This window comes from Cercospora beticola, chromosome 4 (assembly GCF_033473495.1).
Source record: "Cercospora beticola chromosome 4, complete sequence".
Lineage (NCBI taxonomy): Eukaryota > Fungi > Ascomycota > Dothideomycetes > Mycosphaerellales > Mycosphaerellaceae > Cercospora > Cercospora beticola.
In genome coordinates, this window is record NC_088938.1 from 196,203 (window position 1) to 216,712 (window position 20,510).

Genomic DNA, 20,510 nt, shown 5'->3' on the forward strand with positions numbered 1-20,510 from the left:
AAGAGGAACTTATCGTGTCCAGGAGAGATGAGTGCAATGGCAAACTCCGCGGGACGACCCTCTCGTCACGAATCTTCAGGTTGTCCCGCCAAGACAATGGCGCAATGAATCTTGATAGGCCTCCTCGTTCAAAATATATGAACATCACCGAGGAGGATCGTATTCACATGAAATACAATCATGAAGTTCGCTCATGTACAACTACATACAACGTCACAACCCTCTCCCTCTCAGCATGACGAATGGCCAACACTGCTGACAACCCCCTTCCACGTGGTGAGGTGGTGTTCAACAAAAGTCTGGGATACCCCTTCTTGGCACCCAAAACAACCGCATTTCACACAAATTTCTACCGCGACGCGCTTATCTGTCGTCATGTGTGTTTCAAAAGGCGCGAGAACCGAATATTCGGCAGGACAGCACCTCCCAAGTAAGAAAGAGATGCGAGAAATTGCATCATGAAAGAAGAGGTGAGGTCAAGTTACAGTAGTACACAGATGACACGACAGCTCGCATACCAGCGCGGCGCACGGTTGCACCGTTCACAACTGAGACCAAAACTTGCATAAACGAGTGGAGTGCGAATCAAACTAGTGTGGTATCGCTGAGGCAAGTTGAACTTCACGTCGTTGTCTCAAAATTCGTATCATAGCAATGTACAGCAGAGCTAAACTCGCTACGCTACGGCTATCAAAATAGCATCCATCCAAAAGGGTATCATCAAACACGGTAATCCGCCATTCTGTGATTCTGGGGGTGACATCAGCGCCGAAAGTGGCACAACCGCTCAGCTATGCTCGAATTACTGCAGTCATCTTCATCACGCTGCCGCGTTTAACCTTTCACTTCCGAGAAAGAGCCGCTCGCAGAGCAGCCCATCTTTCCTTGAGGCCACGGCTCTTCTTCGCTGCCGGAGACTTTCTGGCACCACATGGTTGGGCGAGATCGAGGCTGTTGCGATGCACCAGGTACCAGTCGAGACGCTCTTCGACCACTTCGAAGCTCTTGTTGCTGTATGATAGAGAAGGGCCCGATCGTGGGGTGGTCGTGCGCTTGGAATTGCACAGGCAGATGCCGTTGCGATCGAGATCGAGGCTGTTGCGGGCTTGTAGCGGTCTGCAGCAAACTGGTTCTGCGTCCATGGCCTTGCCGCTGTCGTAGCTGCTACTAATCGAGAGAGTCTCAGACATGATGTTTTCGGTCTCCTGATATGACCAGTACCCAGAATCGGTTTTCCGCACGGGCTTTGTATCAAGTTCTTGGGGTGGAATGCTGGCTGTTCCACAATCAGTGATTGAACGTGTGTCCCAGTCGCGCTCGTAGTCGTGGAAGAAGTCGTACTGTTCCGGGGTATCCGGTCTTGAGCTGAGTGCTAGGCTGTCGCAGCTGGTAGATGCAGACGTGGTTGTGCTTGCTTGTCGACTGGCGGCGTATCTTTCAGTGGGGTGGACTATTTTTCGCGTTCGCTCGAGAGACTGAATTTGGCAGGGCAGGTCTTGTGCGGTAATGTAGTGTTTGTAGTCTTCGGATATCGTGGCATTTTGGCAGCTGAAAATTCTCAATTCGTCGATGAGGCAGTCCGCGGCCTCACACTCTGAAGTCGTCCACTCGTATCGCCAGCATACATTTTCGACTGGTGTGCCGGGATGAGCCGCGTGGTCCTCAGCGCCAGACTGACGCCCAGTGGTACAGTTGTCCTGCTGGTAAGAGGTAGCCATGGTTCTGTTGAAGTTTGATGGAATGCTGCTTGCTTGCAATGGTATTCGGTGACTGCACGCTATACAGGCAGTCAGCAATTATATGTACAGACGAGTTTCTTCTATGTCTACATCATTGCCCTGTCGAAATATATCCCTGCTGCAGCAGTGGCCCCTGCCTTGAGTGCTAAGAAAGCTAAACTTCGGGGTCCGGAGAGAGGGCTTGGAGCCCGTCGTGGCTTACGATTCGCTGTTGTGTCAGGAAACCTTTACTGCTGAGCTGGAACTGAGGACATTTGAGGCTCTATGTCGCCGACGATCCTCACCAAGTCCGGAAGCTAAAGTGAAGCCTGGCGCTCATTCGTTCAGCCATGCGGAGCGAGTGGTGAAACCGGCAGTCGAGTGGTTCCCAAGACATATACAGACGATGTCCCACTCCAATAGGGTCTCGTGGACGCACCGACTTTCATGGGTCGCAACATTTTGCGGAGCCTAGCTTCCCTGCATGTTCGCCAGCAACCGGTAATTTCACAAACGCACTACTGTTTCGTGGTGTGCAGCGCGTCACATGATGCCGTTTTTGCGCTCCTGCTGCTGAACACCACCGCTCACACTTCGCGATGATCACCACCCTTGCTTCTTCATCTTCTGAACAAGTTGAACAGTGCCTCTGAAATTTTCCCTGAACCGCCTGATCCACCGCTCATTCTTCAGCCGCTTTCTCTTTAGCCCCGGTCGTTCGTGGAAGCGCTGCTGAGCAAAAGTGCGCTTGACCTTGTTTTTGTTGCATAAAATCTCCATAGTCCGGAAAGCTCGACCGACATCCATATTGCGTTTCTCATCCACTTCGACTAATCGACCAACATTCGGTGGTAGGACTATTGGCGCAGATTCTTTTCCATCAAGTAGAGGCGGGGCGCCGCCGTGCCCACTAAAAGCTCCAGCAACATCGGTGGAGGAGTAGGAGGAGCCTCTGCGCGTTCGGCGGTCCCCTAAACTGCTATTGTTGACCATGGTCTCCAGAAGCTTGGACACGCTATCTTCCGTGCTTGATCGAGCTCGCTGCAGCTCGTTCGCAACGCCTTGAGAGCCTGCATTTTGCTGTGCGTTGCGAGATTTTAAATGTGAAGGCCGTTTGGAAGTTGCAGCCGGAGTGCCCTTGTCGAAATCGAGCGTCGTATCGAGCAGGGAGGAGATGTCGTCGCTGATGCTGGAATTTGCTGGCTGATCTCGTCGCTCCTCTCGTCGGCGTGGAGTTGTGGTGAGGGCGCGATGGCTGCAAGAGAAGGTGGTGGTGGGAATGGCTGAGCGGGCTATCTGCGGGAGTCGACATGCTGCAGCGAGACGCAGCACTGCGTCTGCCGCTCGTGATGGAGCCATTGCCTGCGTGACGGAGCGTTCGATGATGGCGGCGTCGAGTTGAATGCGGTCGTGTCAATGTCTCAGTGTCTAGCGGCGGAGGAGACGAGTGTCTCCGCATCGAAAGCAGCAGGGATGCTGATCCCGCCAAGCATCACAGCTTCGTGCATCCACTTCTTCACTTGAACTGCCACCCACTCGACTGCTCTGTGCTGCAGCTGCGCAATTGTGCTCGTTGGACGTCGCGGTCCTATCACACCGAGACGGTATCTTAGCGACCAAGACGAACAGAATGGCCAACCCGTATGGCCCACCAGGCTACGGCGCGCGCCAGCCTTCCTATGGCGGCGGAGGATATGGCGCCCCAGGAATGGGAGCACCGCCAGCTTTCGATGCTCCGCCGGGCATGGCGCAATCACCTGCTGGATACCAGAGTCAATTCCAACCTCCGCCAAATATGCCCAACATCAACTTCAATGCACCAGTCATCCGCTTGGGCGTGGACGGCGCGCGGTCAGACGGGCAAGGTGGTAATCGCGGCGATCGAGGTGATCGAGGACCACGAGGCGGCAACGCAGAACCGCTTGGAAACAGAGGCAGAGCAGGTCTAGGAGCAGGTGGCATGGATTCGCGCAATCTGGACCGAGATCGAGAAAAGCTGCGTGAGAACATGCAGGCGCTCAACCCTCCTACCAGAGAAGAAGTAGCGCGCACCATCTTTGTGGGAGGACTGGGCAAGGAAGCACCGAGCGACGACAATCTGGCCTCCATTCTGCGTTGTGCAGGCAAACTAAGACGATGGACTCGCGCAAGAGACGCAGATGACAACAGGTGCAAATTCGGCTTCGCAGAATTCGAGGATGTCGACAGTCTGGAGGCTGCCTTTGAGATCTTCCGCGACTTGGAAGTACCCATGTTCAATGCAGACGGCTCTGTGCAAAAGGACGACGAGGGCGAAGTGAAGAAGATGAAGCTTTTGGTAGTTGTGGACGAGGAGAGTCAAAAATACATCGAGACATGGACAAGCAAGCGAAAGGAAGACGAGAACAGTCGACAGTTCCGCTTGGACAGTGCCAAGGATGAGCTGCGATCATTCCTCGCAAGTCTTTCGAACGACGCTGCTCATGGAGCGAATGGCATCAATGGCGCGAACGGTGACGTCGAAGGCGATGCTGCAATGGGAGATGGATCTGGGGCTAAGGACGACGGAGTCGAACTCATTACGATAAATGCCAGTAACTTGGACGAAGAGCTTGCAGATATTCCTGCCGAACAGAGAGCTACTGTCGCGGAAGAGATCAAAGCTTTCCGCGATCGATCCAATCGACGCGATGTCGAACGTCTGCGTCGAGAGGAAGAACTTGAGCGTGAGGAGCGGCAACGCAACGGTGGTGCTCCTCGTGTCAACCGATTGGCATCACCTCCTCCGAACGGCGCTCCAGCAGGCCCAGGCGGTGCAAACGGCATTCCCGCAGGACCTCGAGGCCAGCAAGGTGTGCAAGGCGCTCCCGCGGGGCCAAAAGGATATCGCGGTGCACAGCTACCAAGCGACTATGTGAATGGGGTGGTTTTTGTTCCCGGAGCTGGTCGTTATGGCCGACCTGCACGAGTGGAGCTGAACCGTGAAGACGAAGATGCAGAGGAGTCTGATACAGAGCTCGAGCGCCGGCGGGAAGAGCGACGTAATGCAGAGCTCACAAATGAGTTCAAGGATCAAGTCGAGAGATGGCAAAAGCGAGAACGCACACGTGGCATGGCTCAGGAAAGAGAGAAGAATCGCGAAGAGGCCGAGCGACGTAACTTGGAGAGAGCGAAAGAGGATATGCTCAACAAGCTGGCCAACTGGAACGACGATGAAGAGGCTACTAAGGGAAGAGAACTCTACTACAAGGACCGTTCTGTCTGGCTACGTGAGCGAGAACGTGCACGGGAATTCGAACGAAGAGAAGACGAAGCGGACCGCAGAGCTGAAGAGCGCGAGCAAGCCGAAGAGCGTCGTGCCAACAACGAAGCCGACGACTTCCTCGACCAGCTCGGCGACAAGATGGACACACGACCCGACCAACCCACTCCCGCAGCAGCAGCTCCCGCGGGTTTCAAGATCTCCCTCGGCGGAGCTCGCGCTCGCCAACCAGCCGCAGCCGCTGCTCCCCGCAAACCCATGGCCGATGTCGAAGGCCTTCTCGAAGACGAAGAAGACGCCGCCGCAGCAGGCGCCAAACGTCTCGATCTCAAGCCACTCCAGGACACTAGCACGGTCCCAATGCACGGCCAAGACCTCACAGACGAAGAACGCGCCGCAGCGCAAAAACAGCTCGCAGCCGAAATCCCCACCGATACAAACGAACTGTTTGCACATCCCATCAAGTGGGAATCGCTCACGCCTTCTCTCATTGACGCGCAGATTCGGCCGTTTGTGGAGAAGAAGGTTGTGGAATATCTTGGTGTGCAAGAGGATCTGATCGTGGATACTGTTATTGATGGTATTCGGGAGAAGAGGGCCGCGTTGGCGATCAAGGAGGATTTGGAGGGTGCGTTGGAGAACGAGGCTGAGGTTATGATGAGGAAGGTCTGGAGAATGATGGTTTTCTTGGGAGAGTGTGAGAGTAGGGGCTTGGGTTCATGAGTGGATGGAGAGATCCGAGTCGAGCGAGGCGGAGGCTGCGAAATTGGTTTGTGGATAGATGCATCTGAGACGAGGCGTGCGTCTCTTCGCGAAAATGGACGAGCTGTATGATATGGCGAGGCTGAACCTGGAGGATGGATCATGACGATTAGCGTCAGCTTGTCTCGATCGCAAGATTGTATAGTATGAAAGACTACCAACTTCCCGCGAGTCGAGGGACCTCTCTGCAATAAACACAAAAACGGCCGCAGCGCGATCCGGGAAGTGTCCTCCATGCCTTTGATGTCCTCAAAACACAACAACGATGTCTGCACAATTAAGTGAAGCCAGAAAATTGAACAAAAATAAGGGAATCTTGATTACTTCCAGTAGGAAAGAGTAGAAAAAGTCAAAGGGAATAATCTCAATCATATCTCATCCACAAGGTGAAGATTTTCACATCCAGAGTCAACACTGCTCCACCACGCCAGGCAACACCTCGTAAACGCCATGCTTTCACGCCCACGCATACCTTATTCGTACAAAGAGACTTGACTTTTCCGAAGCTCTCAATCCGTCTTTCCGCCTCCACTGTTGCCGCCCAACAGACCGTTCATATGGCCTCCTTTCTCGTCGAGTCGGATGTAGCCTCCTCTCCCAGGGAGGTGTTTCCTTCCGTAAAGCGCACCGACGATAAGGACACCGATGAGGAGTCCTATTGAGACGAAAGGATGTCTGCCGACATTGCCCTTGATGACCCACCAAACGTGTCCGATGGCGTTCGTCGTCGACTTCGGGGAGATCTTTGGTGGATTGGCTACGATGCGGGGTAGTGTCTCGAGGATGCTTGTTCTTGAAGGGACGATTGGATTACCCGTCATTGTGACGTCCCAGTATCGGTGGTTGTCTTCATCGTTGATGATGACCTTTTCTCCGTCTGCGACGCTGATGCCGTATGTGGTGCGGATCCATCGCTCCCAGAAGACACCATCTACCCAGGCGAACCCAACTTCTTTGCGTTCGATATCGTCCATGTTGATGCGGATCTGCTTGGCGGCGCGCAGAGCTCTTTGATCGTTGCGATCCTCGGCCTCTTCAATACGGAGCTGTTTAGCATCACGAAGTTCTTGGCGTTCGAGCTGGAAGGCTTGTGTCTGTTTGTCGATCCATTCGAGAGCGGCGTTCTTGATTTCGCGTTTCGATTGAGCGAAGCTCTCTGGACGATCGCGAGATAGAATGCCGAGGACGACCAGACGGTGGTTCATAATCTCTCTGGCATTGGATGCGGTAAGTTCAGGGACAATCGGCAGCCAGACAGTCTGCATCCAGTTGAGGACGCGGCGGAAATCGCGCATATCGCGTGGGGATAGGGCATTGTAATACGTTGGCTTTCCGTCGCGAGATACGAGAAGCCGTGGCCAGGTCGAGATGCGGAAGCGCTCCTCAAGGGCTGGATCGTGAGTCTTGACCAGCTTTGCGTGTCCGATCAGGCTCAAGGTTAGGCGATCCAGTGCCGCAAAGTCTTCGCTCGTGGTGGCATCATCGTGGAAGTACAGGAAGATGACCTCTTCCTTAGTCTCCATCTCCTCGAATTCGACCGCGGTCACATCTTTAATGCCATCTGTAAGACCCACCGCTTTATTGGCAAAGTTGAGAAGATCACCCAGGCCTCGTAGTCCTTCGTATTCAATCCTTTCGCCACCACGGAAGAACATGATCGTAGGGTACCCTCGAACTTTGACGTCCTTGCACAGTCGCTTCTCAGCCTCGCAGTTGACCTCGCCCACATTGAGTCTGCCTTCCATCTGCTTCGCCATGCCTTGCCAGCTTGGAGCCATTGCCTGGCAGTGATGACACCAGGGGGCGTAGAACTTGATAAACCATGGATCGAGAGTGGTCGTGACCATCCGCTGGAAGTTGTCGGCAGTCAAGGCCACGCTCTTGCCAGCGGGGTTTGGAGTCTGTTTGATGTGCTCGGATACTCGAGTGCCAGTTAATGTCGTCTTCGCCTTGCCAGCTGCAACCTTGTCATCGCCATCCTTGGCAGCCATTGCTACCATTGCGGGCTGTGGAGGCGCTTCTTTCGCGCCCACTTTAGGCAGCTTTGGGCCGCCCTGCGGTCTGCTGCCGGGCTTGATCGTTTCCAGAATCTCCTCGACCCACTTGCTCATTGTAGCAAGATCTTTTTGCCCAGTCTTCTTCTCGACCACCTTACCATCCTTGTACAAAACCACAGTAGGAAAAGATTGAATGTCGTGGCTCACGCAAGCATCTCCAAATGCAACGCAGTCCACCTTGGCCAATTTGAAGTTGTAATATCTCGTAAAGCTGTTCAGATCGTCGTGTGACTCTCCCGATCCAGAGGTTTGCGGGACAGGGTCTGATGTGTAGTAGAACTCGTATAGCGTCTGCAGGATTGGAGCAAATGCTTTGCAGTGGTGGCAGTACGGGCTAAAGTACTCGACCATCCAGTAGCCGTCCTTGACCGTATCGTCGATCTTATCGCCTTCCAGCTCAGTCATCGGCGGCACAGTCTTGCCATTGAATATCGTCTCTTTGGGTGTCCCATCCTCGTCCTTCTTGATCAATCCGCCCACGTTGTTATTCTCATTACTAAACAGCCCCGCTGAGGCCGGATTCGCCGCCAGGAGTGCGGTCGCCGCCCACGATAACAGACTAGAAGCGCGCATGGTGAGGAAGAATGGGCCTCACGCCCAGGGTGTGGCCGATGTGATGTTCGTGCAAAACAGGTCGAGGCAGCAAATTGGTTGGGGATTCGTGGAGCTTAAGTATTCCCGTTTCGCAAGTCGAACGTGTCTTCGGAAGTGGGCCCGCCGCGTGAAAGAGTCAGTGGCAAGAAAGGAAGTCGCGGCGCTGTGTGATTGATGGTATAGCAGGCAGTAGCGAGTGTCTGGAAGTCTGGAAGTGGCAGTCGCAGAGGGCGTGTGCATGTGAAGATGCTCCACGCGGCTTCATGTCGCCCCTGCCGCGAGTGAGCACGTTGATCGCAGCCAATAATAGTTCTTGTTTTCCGCTTTGGCGCCAAGACTGTCAATGCGTTCGTCGAGATGCCAGAGCTGCTACCTCATCGACTCTGTTTGGCCTCCACTCCGCCAGCACCCTCCCATCGCACCACCAGCGCCACCGCCCATCCTCCACCATGCGGCCCGCATTCCGCCTCCTTGCGACTGTGCAAAGGAGCGGCTCGCAGTATCTCGAAGCTGGCGCTCCTACCGGCCTCACGGGACTGCTCACACACGCCTCCCCACGAACAACACTGCTCTACCTCTACAATGACACGTTGGAAAAGCTGAAGCAATTTCCCGAGCACAGCGTCTACCGACAGTCAACCGAGGCCTTGACAAAACACCGCATGCGAATAGTCGAATCTGTCAAGCCGCAAGGACTCAAGGAATGGCAGCAACGCGTGATGCCGGTCGTGGAGGCCAACTCTAGCGCATTCAAGACCATCCCAGTGACAACGAGCGATGGCGAGAAGGCGGTCAACATCATCTGGAAAGCTGGCGCATACTTGGGACAATCAGATCCGGAGGACAATTTGGAATACAAGGGTAGAGCACCATTGGAAGGACCACGAACACTTTCGGAGCGTGAGAGCCAGGGCAAGCAATTATCATACGATCAAATCGGACACCACACCAGCATTCCGGAAATCGAGCCTGAGCCGCCGCTTACTGCTAGCCAAATCGGCGAGATCGAGCAGCAGATCGGCGCGGGTTTGGTAGAAGAGGTTATCCAGGTTGCAGAGGGCGAGAGAGAGCTTGCGCAGGTCTTATTGGACAACAAGGTGTGGGAGGACCTCGAGGAGAAGCCGCCAGCAGGTCAATGGGTGGGCCACGAGAGGGCGGACAGGCATACTGGAACCACGCAAAAGCCTTAGACTGGATTAAGAGTGCATCTACAGGCGGTTGTATTAGAGGCAGAGAAGTCAAGATGGCAAAAAAGCCGCTACTAAGTGTGCGAGCACTCTCTGAGTGTACATATGTACAACAAGATTTCACGACATTGCAGTCTCCCTCATTTCTACGAGCAGGTACTTTCGCTTCAGGTTACTGACGATCTACTGCAGAACATTAGACGCATACTCAAGCACGAAGTGACTGTACACCAAATCGATTGGCAAACTTGCTGCCAAGGTAGAATGACAACGTTGGAAGACGCAAAGTTCACCGGACCCCAGGACTTTCCGACCATCGCATGCGTGATGTCTTGCCCGATTCCTCGATGGCGGCTCTTATCGGAAAGTGTGCTGACCGTGTATGTAGCTTCCGTCTCAAATACAGTACGAATCAAACGACGAACATGTAGCTATGCCGAGCTAGGAATGGCATCCCCACTTACCCGGTCAATTTTCAACTAGGTGAAACTAGCTGGAAAGACATTACTGTACTTTCAACAGTCATCGTCGCAGGCTCGATCAATAATCTGTCGTACCACTCTGGCGTGGAAAACACCGAGCGAGAAAGTTGTCTATATATTCTCACCTCTAGCTCATCTTTCCGCCCTCTGACTTATTTGTCACCTACGCTCAGAATTTCCAACGCATACAACACCAAATAACATTTTCCACTCCGACCACTCCGAAGATGCTTCGCCAGTATTTTAGTATCTTACTTGCGACTATCGTTGCCGCCGCGATGGTCAATGCAGGGTGCTGCATCACACCAGGTGAAGGATGCGGAAATACAGAAGAGGACCTTTGTCTCAAAGCTGGCGGGACTTGGAGGTCATCGGATTGCGCGTTTCCAGCATGCTAGAGGTGAGTAGACCGGCATATGCTAGCACTCGGTATTTAACAGGCTTTACAGGTGGCCTTGAAGCAAGCTGGACGAGTGACCACTGTGCAGTCACCACCGCAGGGTTGATCGATAATCTGTCGCATCCTGTTGACGTGCATCTCCATTGAGTCTCACACTGTATCCCGCCCAAGCTCTTGGAGAGTGCTGGTTCTGGCGATCAAACAGTACCCTCAAACGGTCTAGGTTGGTGCATTGTACCGATCGGGTCTGGCTGGTGTGGTAGCTGTAGTATCCAAGAGGAAGCCCTAACATGGCCCTAGCTCATCGATGTTAAAGCGGAACTTCATGGAGCAACGAAGAATGAGGTCGCTTGTCTATATATCTGAAGCTCGAACTCCTCCTCAGTGGAATGGATTGATCTTCGCTCACGCACCTTACCAAACGCATACAACAATCAAGACAAGTTGTCCACTTCAACAATTCCTCAGCATGCTTCGTCAATATCTCAGCATTTTACTTGCGACCATCGTCGCGGCTACAATGGTCAATGCAGGCTGCTGCAGACTACCAGACGGATGCGGAAATTCTTCTCCAGCTGATTGTGCCAGCGCTGGCGGGTCCTATTCGGAAGCTGATTGCACTCCCCAATGCTGAAAGGTGAGCAATTCGGCATTTTGCTGGCACTCAAGATTTGACAGGCTGTACAGGCATAGAGTTTGATTTCTGATTACAATAATCATGATCAAATCATAATCAGAGTTGATTTGATTTTGATTTCGAGGTTTTTGAATAATCAGGCTAGTCAGGCCAAATCAAGTAATCAAAAGCCCCTGCTCGGATCAGCTATAGACCCACTTTATATGCTGCCTAAGGCTCGGATTCTAGTCTCTGCCTTGTAGTTCTGCCTCTGTTTCTGTCTCTGCCTCTGCCTCTGCAGCCTCTCTCTGCCTCTACTGCCTCCGCTATCGTCGCTGCTGTCGTCGATATTATTGGACTCGCTCTTGTCGCCTTACTTACTACTATTACAAGCCTTTACCTTAGGCCGTTACGCAAAATTAGTTGCACGTCGTCGCCGACGCCTTTGACTACTGATTATTTTGATTTGATTATGATTATTCAGCTGCGGTTTTGATTTGATTTTGATTTGGAGGGTTTTGATTTGAATAATCAGAAATCAAACTCTATGTGTACAGGTGACCTTCAAGCAAGCCAGACATACGACGCTCAAAGTGTGTTTCCACTATTCGCTATTCGAAAAGTTGGATCCGGAGACGTTGTTCAATGCGAGTGGCAGTGTGCAAACCTAGACAGCACTAAGGCAAGACGCGTAGCCAAATGATACGAGCTTCACACTACCACTTACTTGTGTCGGCAACACTCTGATCCGTTACCTCCGTCGACTTGTAGTTAGTCGATCTGAGCTCATGCTGTAAGCACTTCTTCGAAGCCGTTTCGCCACCAATCCAAATACAACGAGAGCCGTAACATAGCGTCGGACTTTCGGTCTATACACGGAAGAAACGGAGGAACTAAGATGGAAGCGCGCCTGTCTATATATGCCAAGCTCTAACGCATCTTCATAGTTACATTTATTACCTCTCGCTCAAAAGGTCTAACAGACACATACAACATCTACGAAAGAATACATCCAATTTCAACCCCTGCCCAAGATGCTTCGTCAATACCTTACCATTCTCCTTGCGACTGTCTTAGCGGCTGCGACGGTCAATGCGGTGGGATGCTGTGTTCTACCGGATCCAGATGGAGGATGCGCATCTACCGATGATGCGGATGGATGTGCTCAAGCTGGCGCAGCTTGGACAGGAACGCCTTGCGGAACCACTTGCGGAAAGTAAGCAGTTCGGCATTTCGCCAGTATTCAAGATTCCTAACAGGTTCCTACAGGTGACCGTTCGAAGCAGGCTGGGCGAATGAGACTCAAGGTGGTTTATAATGTGCCCGTCAAGATTGAAGCACAAGTCGATGGTCCAAGCTCGAGCGAGGTATGCAGCCAAGGTGTCCGGTGTGACCCAGTGATGCGACGATGCTGAAGATCCCTTTATCTAGACTCATACGGGTAGTCCGGGGCCTGATTCATTTCTAGTTGAGTGAAATCTAGTTACACAAGAGCCTGTACGCATTCGAGGACTGTATTCTGTCGCTGTTTTGAGGAAGCCCGTCTGCTACATGGCGGTCATAAACATGTTGCTTCGACTGTTTTGTATTTTCGATCATACCATTGCAATGGGTCGGGCCACTGACAAGTTGTGCATCGATGCTCCCTGGCTCATCGGTCGCTGCGCTCATCACAAAGCGGAAGAATATCACCTTAGACCAAAATCCACTTCAAGATCAGCCTACTCAGTACGGATGATGTTGCTGCAGTGTCGTGGGATAGTTTCTGTCGTCGTTGGAAGCATTTTGGAGCCCCTGCGAGAGTAGCAGGCGTACCAAGCAATTATTGAGCGATCATATTGCAACACATTTTGCAGCTTTCCACATTCGCCCGTATGGTCTAGTGGTATGACGTGTCCTTCACACGGACAAGGTCCTGGGTTCGATCCCCAGTGCAGGTAACAGTCTTCGTCGAAGAGCGTTAAGCAAGCTGCGCAAGTTGATTTTTTTTTGGGCGAGGTGAACAAATTTCCCCCACTTCCATGCTTGGCTCTGCTCTGACGACCTCTCATTTTGCATACGGACAAGAACAACAATCTTGTGGTTAAGAAGAGTGCCACTCCGCCACAAGAAGTCTTATTGAAATTATTGTATCCATGAAAACTAGCTTCACCTAATTACCTCATCTCCACTCCCACCTGCCCTCTTCGCCTCCTTCGCCTCCTCCTTCCGAGCTTTCTTCTCCGCCCGCTCCTTCTCCTTCCTCTTAATCTTCTCTATTGCATTTTGCTTATTCTTCTCGCTCATTTCGGGCGGTGAGGCATATATCCCACCGAAGCCACTTTACCGCGACACTCGGGTCAGCGAAGCGTCGAATGCAGCCAACAAGATACTGGCTTACTTGAATATTGAATAAATTCCATAAGAGATTCCATGTTTCGCTTTCTCGAGCTTGGAGTCTTGCTTGGGTGTGCTGTTGTCAGCGAGTGGCTTGCCTTCTGTAGCCGAGGACATCGTAAGTGATTCCGATTGCGGTATGAATCTGAAGCTTTTGCGAGCGAACGGATCTGTATACGTATGCTCTGGTTGTTTCCTGTACTGCAGCTGTTCCAGCGGCTATGTACAGCACTGCCTTGCTATTCATCGTCATAACATCTTTGCACTTCTTGGCAGGTGTTGGCTCAGCCTGGTGCAGGCGTCTTGGGTGGAATCCTTTGAGCAAGACAAGTTGGGAAGCTGGATGCAGATCACTCTCGTGTAAAGTGAAACTTTTGTGAGATCTCCGCAGCTGTTATTCATGAGAGGATTCTAACAAGCTTGCAGCAAATATCCACCACCGAGAAGAACTGTTCAGCCTTATCGAGTCATCTTGCCATTCTGAAGCCAGTACCATGGCCGACTCTACGGCACGATCATGAAAAGGAAAACTCATCCTGGACACCAACTCAATTCCTTGCCCGAATGCCACAACCAATCGCACATGCTCAATGCAACAAGAAGAGCCCAACAGAATCAGCCAATGCAGTCAGACTCCTGTGCCATTCGAGCAGGCTGTATCGCACACACTGCACAACACCGCAGACTTTCCGCTCTACCTCCTGACCTCGCTGATGTGAAGATAGACACACCACAAAGGAAGCTGATGTGGATGGCAATTATAGACATGGACACGATCAATCGCTCTCCATCCTAGGCTGTCCTTATGCTGGGCGAGAAGCCATGCCACGCCTTTGCCATGGATCGTCCCCAACACTGCCATACCTTGAGCGGAATCGACGGCATACGACACTCCAGGAAACTGTGTACGTCATCAGCATGAGGCTCATTTTAGCAAGTCATCGTAGAATGGATCAGGCATACTGCACCGAGCTCGTCAGGATGGGCCTTTCCCGTAATTAATTGCAACTGGCGTTGGACCTCGGGCGTCTCGACCTGGTGTCTGATCACATGCTCTAGTGGCGCGGCGTTCGCGTTCCGAGCCCTCTTGGCTTGATGATCATATGCCAACCATATTATATCACTCCAGTGCTTGAGAGGTACGATCTGTTCTGGTTTCAAGCCCAAGCCGTGCTCTTTGTTGAACCAATCTGGGCCGTCATTGTCGACGGCAACGATCGCGCCCTCTTTCACATTCAGCACATTCTGATACGTCGCGCCCGTTGCAGGATACTGAGGTGTAGAATCAATCTGCCTCACATGAGACTCTTTCCAATTTTTGGGTCCTTCGCTGAGGCCAAGTGCCGCGAGTTGCTCTTCCTCGACCTCTTCTGCTGGATAGTAGGAATCACGGGTGATTTCGTCGACGTAGCCATACTTCTCCAAGTCCGAGTACTCCGTATATGGAGTTGCTGGTATCGTTGTAGAGCCAGGCGGATCCCTCATTCTACAGAGCATGGCCCAGCCCTCTTTGGCGAGCTTGCCTTTTGCGCCGAGGCTAGAGCTTGTCCGAGTTGCCAGTTCATCCTTCGGGAACCCGAGCCACTTTTCGTCTTCGTCGTCAACCCGAGGGAGGAGCCGGCTAGAGAGCTGCTTTGTTGCGTCAAATGGTGATGGTTGTCGGTCCAGATCACCGTCGCTGGTATGCTTTGAGTGAGTGGCGATTAGCAGAATCACAATGCAAGCTACCAGAAGCAACAGGGTTGTAGCTCTGGTCTTGCGGGCTCGAACGGTCAGTCGTGCCATGGCTGCAGTGTTGATTGGTGTCTCAAGAGTAGTTGGAGATTCAAATGATTTGGATATTTGTGATCAATACTTATGGAGGAAAGTGCAGTATAAGTGCGCCGCTGGCGAGATCATCTGAGAAGCTCGACATGATGACCATTGCACACGCGCACACGCTCGAAAATGACACGATATCGTTCGCATGAGCCGACTCTGGTGACCTAGTCACTCAGCTCGACCGCCCGAAATCCAGCAAAGACAGAATGTCACTATTCCCCCTTAAGCTGGAACGATGTGCATGTAGATGCACCACTGCGCGTCACCATCAGGAAACTTAGGGCAGTTGAAGACGTTGATACGATCGACAGTTCTGACTCCCAGGTTCAATTTGTGCTGAGCGAGGAACCACCCGACACCTTTTCCATGAGGTAATCCCAAGATTGCGAGAGCCTCAGAGGTCAAAATTGGGTACGACCGACCTGGCCACTGATGCACAAAGTTAGCGCAAGATCTTCTAGAATCGGGACAAATCCTGAACTTACCGTGCCTACGTGCTCCACGTCGGTGCCAGTGATGTCTTGCAGCATAGTCTTGACTGCAGGAGTTTTGATATGGTAACGAATAACATGCTCCAGCAGTTTTGTTGGCCGGGCCTGCTGAATGTTGAACTCGAGCCAATGGTTGTATGTCAACCACGCTACATCGCTCCATCTCTGCAGCGGGACGATCTGTTCGGGTGTCAAACCCAAATCTTCATTCTCCACCATGTAAGCCGGAGACCAATTGCTTGCAGCAATAATCATTCCATCTTGAAGGTTAACGTGATTCGTATATTGGCCCTGCGTCGTTTCCCATTCCGCATTACCGGCATGGTAGTTACTCATAGTCGTCCATCGCGCACGGTCTGCGCTAACCCCGATCTGATCGAACCAGCTCGTGTCGACATTGAAAGGGGTCTCTCCAAGGACTTTGTTGTGGCTCATGTCAGGGTCCCAGCCATACTCTTCGTAGAGATCTCGAAATACTACGAAATCGCTCTGTGGCACATGCTCGTCTGATCCTGGAACCCCGATCTGTGCTATCATCATGCATCGCATGATAAGTCCCTCTTTCACAAGTTTTCCTCTTGGGCTGAGCTGCTGATTGTTGTCCAGCAAGTTTATCGTTGAGAGGTCGTACCATCCTGGAACCGAGTCGCCTGGAGTGCGCTCGACGAGGAGGCTAGATAGCCATGCCGTAGTGTCGTCACCCTGGGTATTGACGTGTTCGATGTCGAGTTCAGGTTCCAAAGGGAGGTCGAGGGCAGGCCCAGTAGATTCGATTTCGTGAATGGGGTGATGAGAAATTGACCCAACCTGGAGAATGAACCATACTGCCAATATCAGAACAGCGCACCAGAGCACAATGCGCCCCTGATTGGTGTTGTGTGAAGACTTCGCCATCTTGGTTGATGGCCGTTGTCTGTTGATATGTCGTCGATGCTGTGGTCGTGTCGATGCAATCGACTTGGCTAGCCTTTGTCGAAGGCAAGAATGAGTGGTAATGTTGTTGAAATGGTTTAGGGAGGCCGGACGTCGCAGGTCAAAGTCATGTCTTACATCTGCTTCACGTGCTCAGGGCGTTGGGTGACTGAAAGAAAGTCGTCTTATGATAAAGATGTCACATTTGTTACATGGCTATGCTCACAAGACCAACAGGATCTCGAGCCCTTTCACATGTGAAGATTCATCGGACTCAAACTTCCAGATTCCAGATCAATGCTGGTAAGGCACATGATTTGACTCACCTACTGAGGTGCCCAAGAAGTTCACAGCATTCACATAGCATCGAGCTGAACACAATCCCTCGGTCGTTCAGCCACCCTCGACAATGGCCCTGCCAGTAAAGTCAGGAAGATAGAGAAAAGTGCAAGAGCTGATGGGAAACTGTCGTCCATCATTTGTGTAGATGCACATTACCAGAAGGTTCTGCAACATGCCTGTGTGCCCTCCTTTTATCCCCAAAACACCCAAAAAGTCCCAACCCAAGCTCAGCCGTCGAGCTAAGTCGACAAGCTATCTCAAGTGCGCAGGTCAGACGCCAGAACCTGCCACACTACCTTTATTCCCACCTTTTGATCCCGCAAGTGTCCCAAATGAGTGCAGTCGCCGCCGACTAAGCACAATATACAGCTTCAATGTGCATTCCTGAAACGATCTCATCCCCATGCACCTTCACAAGTTGGGAGATATCTCCACCTCGCTTGTTCAGCCAGAACCCACATGCATATACACACACCACGTTCCACTTTCAGTCAGGCCACAATCAAACACATTCATACGGTCAATCACTCGTGGTCCACCTTGCTTGTGCTGAGCCAACAGCAAGGCCGGACCCCACATGTCAGGGGTGTTGAGCAGAACGAAACCCTTTGCCGAACAGGTTTCGAACATCATGCCAGGCCACTAGATTGTCAGATAGAGTCAGCAATGATTCAATGCTCAAAATTTGCATATGGATGCCATACCTTGCCAACTTCTGCCGCAGTCTTCTTCCCAGTCACAGACTTCAAAACCTGGATTGTGCCTTGATCGGCAATGTTATGCTGGAAGATATGCTGAATCTTCGGTGACTTGTCGTAGTCCACTTGGTGATGGGACATCACACCGCGCCAATTCAAGAATACCACATCCGAGAACGTCTTGAGCGGTACAATTTGTTTTTCCGGAACCCTGTGCCCATCTTTGAGGGCCATAACATCAGGACTGAAAGCGACGAGGCTCACGATGACACCATCTTTGAAGTTGAACAGGCTTTGGTAGGTGCCTCTAGTCGGTGGGTAGATCTGGCCAGTCTCCTTATCTACAGTCTCCCTTTCGTGAGTGATGGTGCTCTCGATCCAATCATCAAGGCCAGTGCGTATGCCCAAGCCCTGGAATGCAGGGTTGAGACCATTGCGAGCTAGATCATTAACCTCTGTTGTGCCCCTGGTAACCCAACCATGGGCCTTGAGCCAAGTGTTCGAAGTCATGGGGTACCCAGGCACGAAGCGCGTAGGCGGAGTCGGCGTTTGGGCTTGCATCTGACGGTACATCCTCAGACCCTGTTGCGCACGTCGTAGCCTGCCTTTCTGCTTATCGGTTGCAGAAAGCTGGTCGATTTGTGGGTCGGTAAGCTGAAAGGCTGTGGGTGGGAAAGGAAACCATTCATCTGTCTTGTCGGTATCGGCACGACTGACAATGGTACTGTTGGCTGCCGATTTTCCTGCCGCCAACAAGCAGGTGTCGTGAGTGGGAACGCATACGGAGAGCGGGAATGCCACGAGCAAAGAGAGAGCTGCGATCATGGTGCCCGAGCTGCTCAGACGAGCTGACAACTTGACCATGATTGTGGTAGTTTCTTGGTAGCAAGCAGATCACCCAATCGGTCCGCTTGTGGGCTTGATGCTTGCTGATCGTTGCTGGTGAAGAAACATGTTGATTAGCGTGGTATACATCGGGAGCTACTTTTCCAAGACAATTGCTTACAGGTGAGTTCCTCAAGTCACTTTGGAAAGATAATTATCGATGCGGATTAGTTGCACTGCAGAGTCGATGAGGGATGTATCGATGGCAAGGAGCATTCGGTCAATTACAGCGAAGATATGCTGGTAAGGTCTGGCCATGTGCCTTGCGGGCATGGACAGATATCTGGACGTGATGGCGAGATCGTGATCGATGTGGTGCGATACTAGATGCAGAGGCAGGAACACTGACAGTCGTACGACTTCGGTGATGTGCGAAGATCGTGCGTTCTGACCTCAGCACGTGGACCAATACGTGATGCTACCAGAGTTCTGTGTCCAGTACACGGCAGCGGCGTCAATAAGGTGACCCCATGCACTACCCTCTTTGTGATATTTCTGTCTGGTTCCGCGGCCCGGCGTCGATAGAAAATGCTCGACTGCACGCAGGTAAACTCAATGTGGCCCTGAGATCCTGAGACGTCGCAGCAGAGCCTTGCTCATATCCTCGCGTCAAGGGCATCAGATCCGTAGGATATTGCAGAACCGTCTGTCGTATAACCAGCATCCTCATCATCCAGTCGTCCAGGCTTCCTGTACCCGGGCACGTCCTCAACGAGCGGATCGTTCAGATTCATCTTAGCCTCCTCAGTGAGATCGGGCATTTCACGTCCGTAGAGTAAGCAGTTCTCGATGTTGTCTCTCCATTCATCAATTCGAGTGCCGTCGAAATCCAGATCATTCATTACAAGATCACCTTCGGGATCACGGAGCAGACCGCGCAATCTGACTTTCTTGAGTTTCGTTAATTGACCAGCAACGCGACGGAATGTAGACTCCCATGAACCGTCAAGAAGCTCAATATCAGACAAAGATAGCCTGCGAAGGGATTTTGCGTGCCGTAGGAGCAGATCCACAAGATCATCCTCCGTGGTGGAGAAGTCGCTCAGGCCGAGCTCACGCAGCTTTGGCCAAGTTTCTGTGCCAAACGCATTTTGCAGGTCTGGCGCTGGATAGTGACGTTTGGGAGCGTACGTGCAAATCTTGATGACACGCAAGTCTTGACCTGAACTCAACCAGTGCGCAAGTAGACCCTGGCCGTGATGCAGCTGTATGTCCACTTCTGCCTTCGGGTCTTGATCCTCGTCATCGTCTCGACATGTGAACTCGATCCGGAATTCTCGCAACTCGGTCATGAGGTGTTTGATTATGCTGTCGGTTGGCGCCTCGCGCCACACAGGTGATAGAATACGGTGTGAGACGTTCGTAGCCGTAAAGTGTTTGATAGCTCGTCCAGACTGCCGTAGAGCCTCGGCGACCACCCAGAATTGATCCACTCCCTGGTCAAGGATGGTGAAGTCGCCATAGGGCCGTAAGATGGTGTCTTCAAACAGTTTCGGGTTGGGTACAATCAAGCCGTCGGCGCCCTCGCACAAGGCCAGTGTGACATGATCAAGCTTGCCACATCCAGTGAAGAACGTGGTGAGGAACGAAAGGTCCACTTCAGAATTTGCAACCTGTCTTGGTCTCGAACAGTCGCCATGTATGCACTGTACGCTTACCGTACTCGTTCTTCCGAGGAAATGCCTAGCTGGGTACGAACTACAGAACATTAGTAACTATGGGAAGCAGATCACGACAACATAGAACTCTTGCTGACATCTTGTCTTTTGCGCTGCTTTACGCACCGGAGGTTTACTTACGATCAGCGTGCTGCATTGCTCGTCGTCTTGCCGCGGAAGCGGCCAAGTTCAGTATGTCCCAATCTGAGGGTATAGCAATGGCATTGCGAGCCGCGGGACGATACGGATTGACTAGTAATTCGCCTTTCC

General features: G+C 52.1%; 11 protein-coding genes and 1 non-coding gene across 12 annotated transcripts; 4 read left to right on the top strand and 8 right to left on the bottom strand.

Annotated features, from left to right (window-relative positions):
- Positions 1–842: 842 nt before the first annotated feature.
- RHO25_005716 (uncharacterized protein) lies at positions 843–1,718 on the bottom strand (the record flags this gene model as incomplete). Its single annotated transcript, XM_023596597.1, has 1 exon — positions 843–1,718. The coding sequence occupies one exon, from the start codon at positions 1,716–1,718 to the stop codon at positions 843–845; it is 876 nt and encodes a 291-aa protein (XP_023451945.1).
- Positions 1,719–2,321: 603 nt separating this feature from the next.
- RHO25_005717 (mitochondrial 37S ribosomal protein bS21m) lies at positions 2,322–3,077 on the bottom strand (the record flags this gene model as incomplete). The annotated part of the gene is made up of 1 exon (XM_023596598.2): positions 2,322–3,077. The coding sequence occupies one exon, from the start codon at positions 3,075–3,077 to the stop codon at positions 2,322–2,324; it is 756 nt and encodes a 251-aa protein (XP_023451944.1).
- Positions 3,078–3,348: 271 nt separating this feature from the next.
- RHO25_005718 (uncharacterized protein) lies at positions 3,349–5,682 on the top strand (the record flags this gene model as incomplete). The annotated part of the gene is made up of 1 exon (XM_023596599.2): positions 3,349–5,682. The coding sequence occupies one exon, from the start codon at positions 3,349–3,351 to the stop codon at positions 5,680–5,682; it is 2,334 nt and encodes a 777-aa protein (XP_023451943.1).
- Positions 5,683–6,230: 548 nt separating this feature from the next.
- On the bottom strand, positions 6,231–8,351 carry RHO25_005719 (uncharacterized protein; the record flags this gene model as incomplete). Its single annotated transcript, XM_023596600.2, has 1 exon — positions 6,231–8,351. One exon carries the CDS (start codon positions 8,349–8,351, stop codon positions 6,231–6,233), a length of 2,121 nt encoding a protein of 706 aa, XP_023451942.1.
- Positions 8,352–8,821: 470 nt separating this feature from the next.
- On the top strand, positions 8,822–9,562 carry RHO25_005720 (uncharacterized protein; the record flags this gene model as incomplete). The annotated part of the gene is made up of 1 exon (XM_023596601.2): positions 8,822–9,562. One exon carries the CDS (start codon positions 8,822–8,824, stop codon positions 9,560–9,562), a length of 741 nt encoding a protein of 246 aa, XP_023451941.1.
- Positions 9,563–12,149: 2,587 nt separating this feature from the next.
- On the top strand, positions 12,150–12,533 carry RHO25_005721 (uncharacterized protein; the record flags this gene model as incomplete). The annotated part of the gene is made up of 3 exons (XM_023596603.2): positions 12,150–12,273; positions 12,327–12,424; positions 12,489–12,533. The coding sequence occupies 3 exons, from the start codon at positions 12,150–12,152 to the stop codon at positions 12,531–12,533; spliced, it is 267 nt and encodes an 88-aa protein (XP_023451949.1).
- Positions 12,534–12,925: 392 nt separating this feature from the next.
- RHO25_005722 lies at positions 12,926–12,997 on the top strand. The gene has a single exon. It is a non-coding gene; the product is annotated as a tRNA-Val (tRNA).
- A 208-nt stretch (positions 12,998–13,205) lies between these two features.
- On the bottom strand, positions 13,206–13,550 carry RHO25_005723 (uncharacterized protein; the record flags this gene model as incomplete). The annotated part of the gene is made up of 2 exons (XM_023596604.1): positions 13,206–13,377; positions 13,438–13,550. 2 exons carry the CDS (start codon positions 13,548–13,550, stop codon positions 13,206–13,208), a joined length of 285 nt encoding a protein of 94 aa, XP_023452620.1.
- Positions 13,551–14,127: 577 nt separating this feature from the next.
- Positions 14,128–15,218, bottom strand: RHO25_005724 (uncharacterized protein; the record flags this gene model as incomplete). The annotated part of the gene is made up of 2 exons (XM_023596605.1): positions 14,128–14,334; positions 14,397–15,218. 2 exons carry the CDS (start codon positions 15,216–15,218, stop codon positions 14,128–14,130), a joined length of 1,029 nt encoding a protein of 342 aa, XP_023452619.1.
- A 258-nt stretch (positions 15,219–15,476) lies between these two features.
- On the bottom strand, positions 15,477–16,639 carry RHO25_005725 (uncharacterized protein; the record flags this gene model as incomplete). Its single annotated transcript, XM_023596606.1, has 2 exons — positions 15,477–15,683; positions 15,740–16,639. 2 exons carry the CDS (start codon positions 16,637–16,639, stop codon positions 15,477–15,479), a joined length of 1,107 nt encoding a protein of 368 aa, XP_023452622.1.
- An 804-nt stretch (positions 16,640–17,443) lies between these two features.
- Positions 17,444–18,561, bottom strand: RHO25_005726 (uncharacterized protein; the record flags this gene model as incomplete). The annotated part of the gene is made up of 2 exons (XM_023596607.1): positions 17,444–17,641; positions 17,704–18,561. 2 exons carry the CDS (start codon positions 18,559–18,561, stop codon positions 17,444–17,446), a joined length of 1,056 nt encoding a protein of 351 aa, XP_023452621.1.
- Positions 18,562–19,178: 617 nt separating this feature from the next.
- RHO25_005727 (uncharacterized protein) lies at positions 19,179–20,291 on the bottom strand (the record flags this gene model as incomplete). Its single annotated transcript, XM_065602695.1, has 1 exon — positions 19,179–20,291. One exon carries the CDS (start codon positions 20,289–20,291, stop codon positions 19,179–19,181), a length of 1,113 nt encoding a protein of 370 aa, XP_065458767.1.
- Positions 20,292–20,510: the final 219 nt, after the last annotated feature.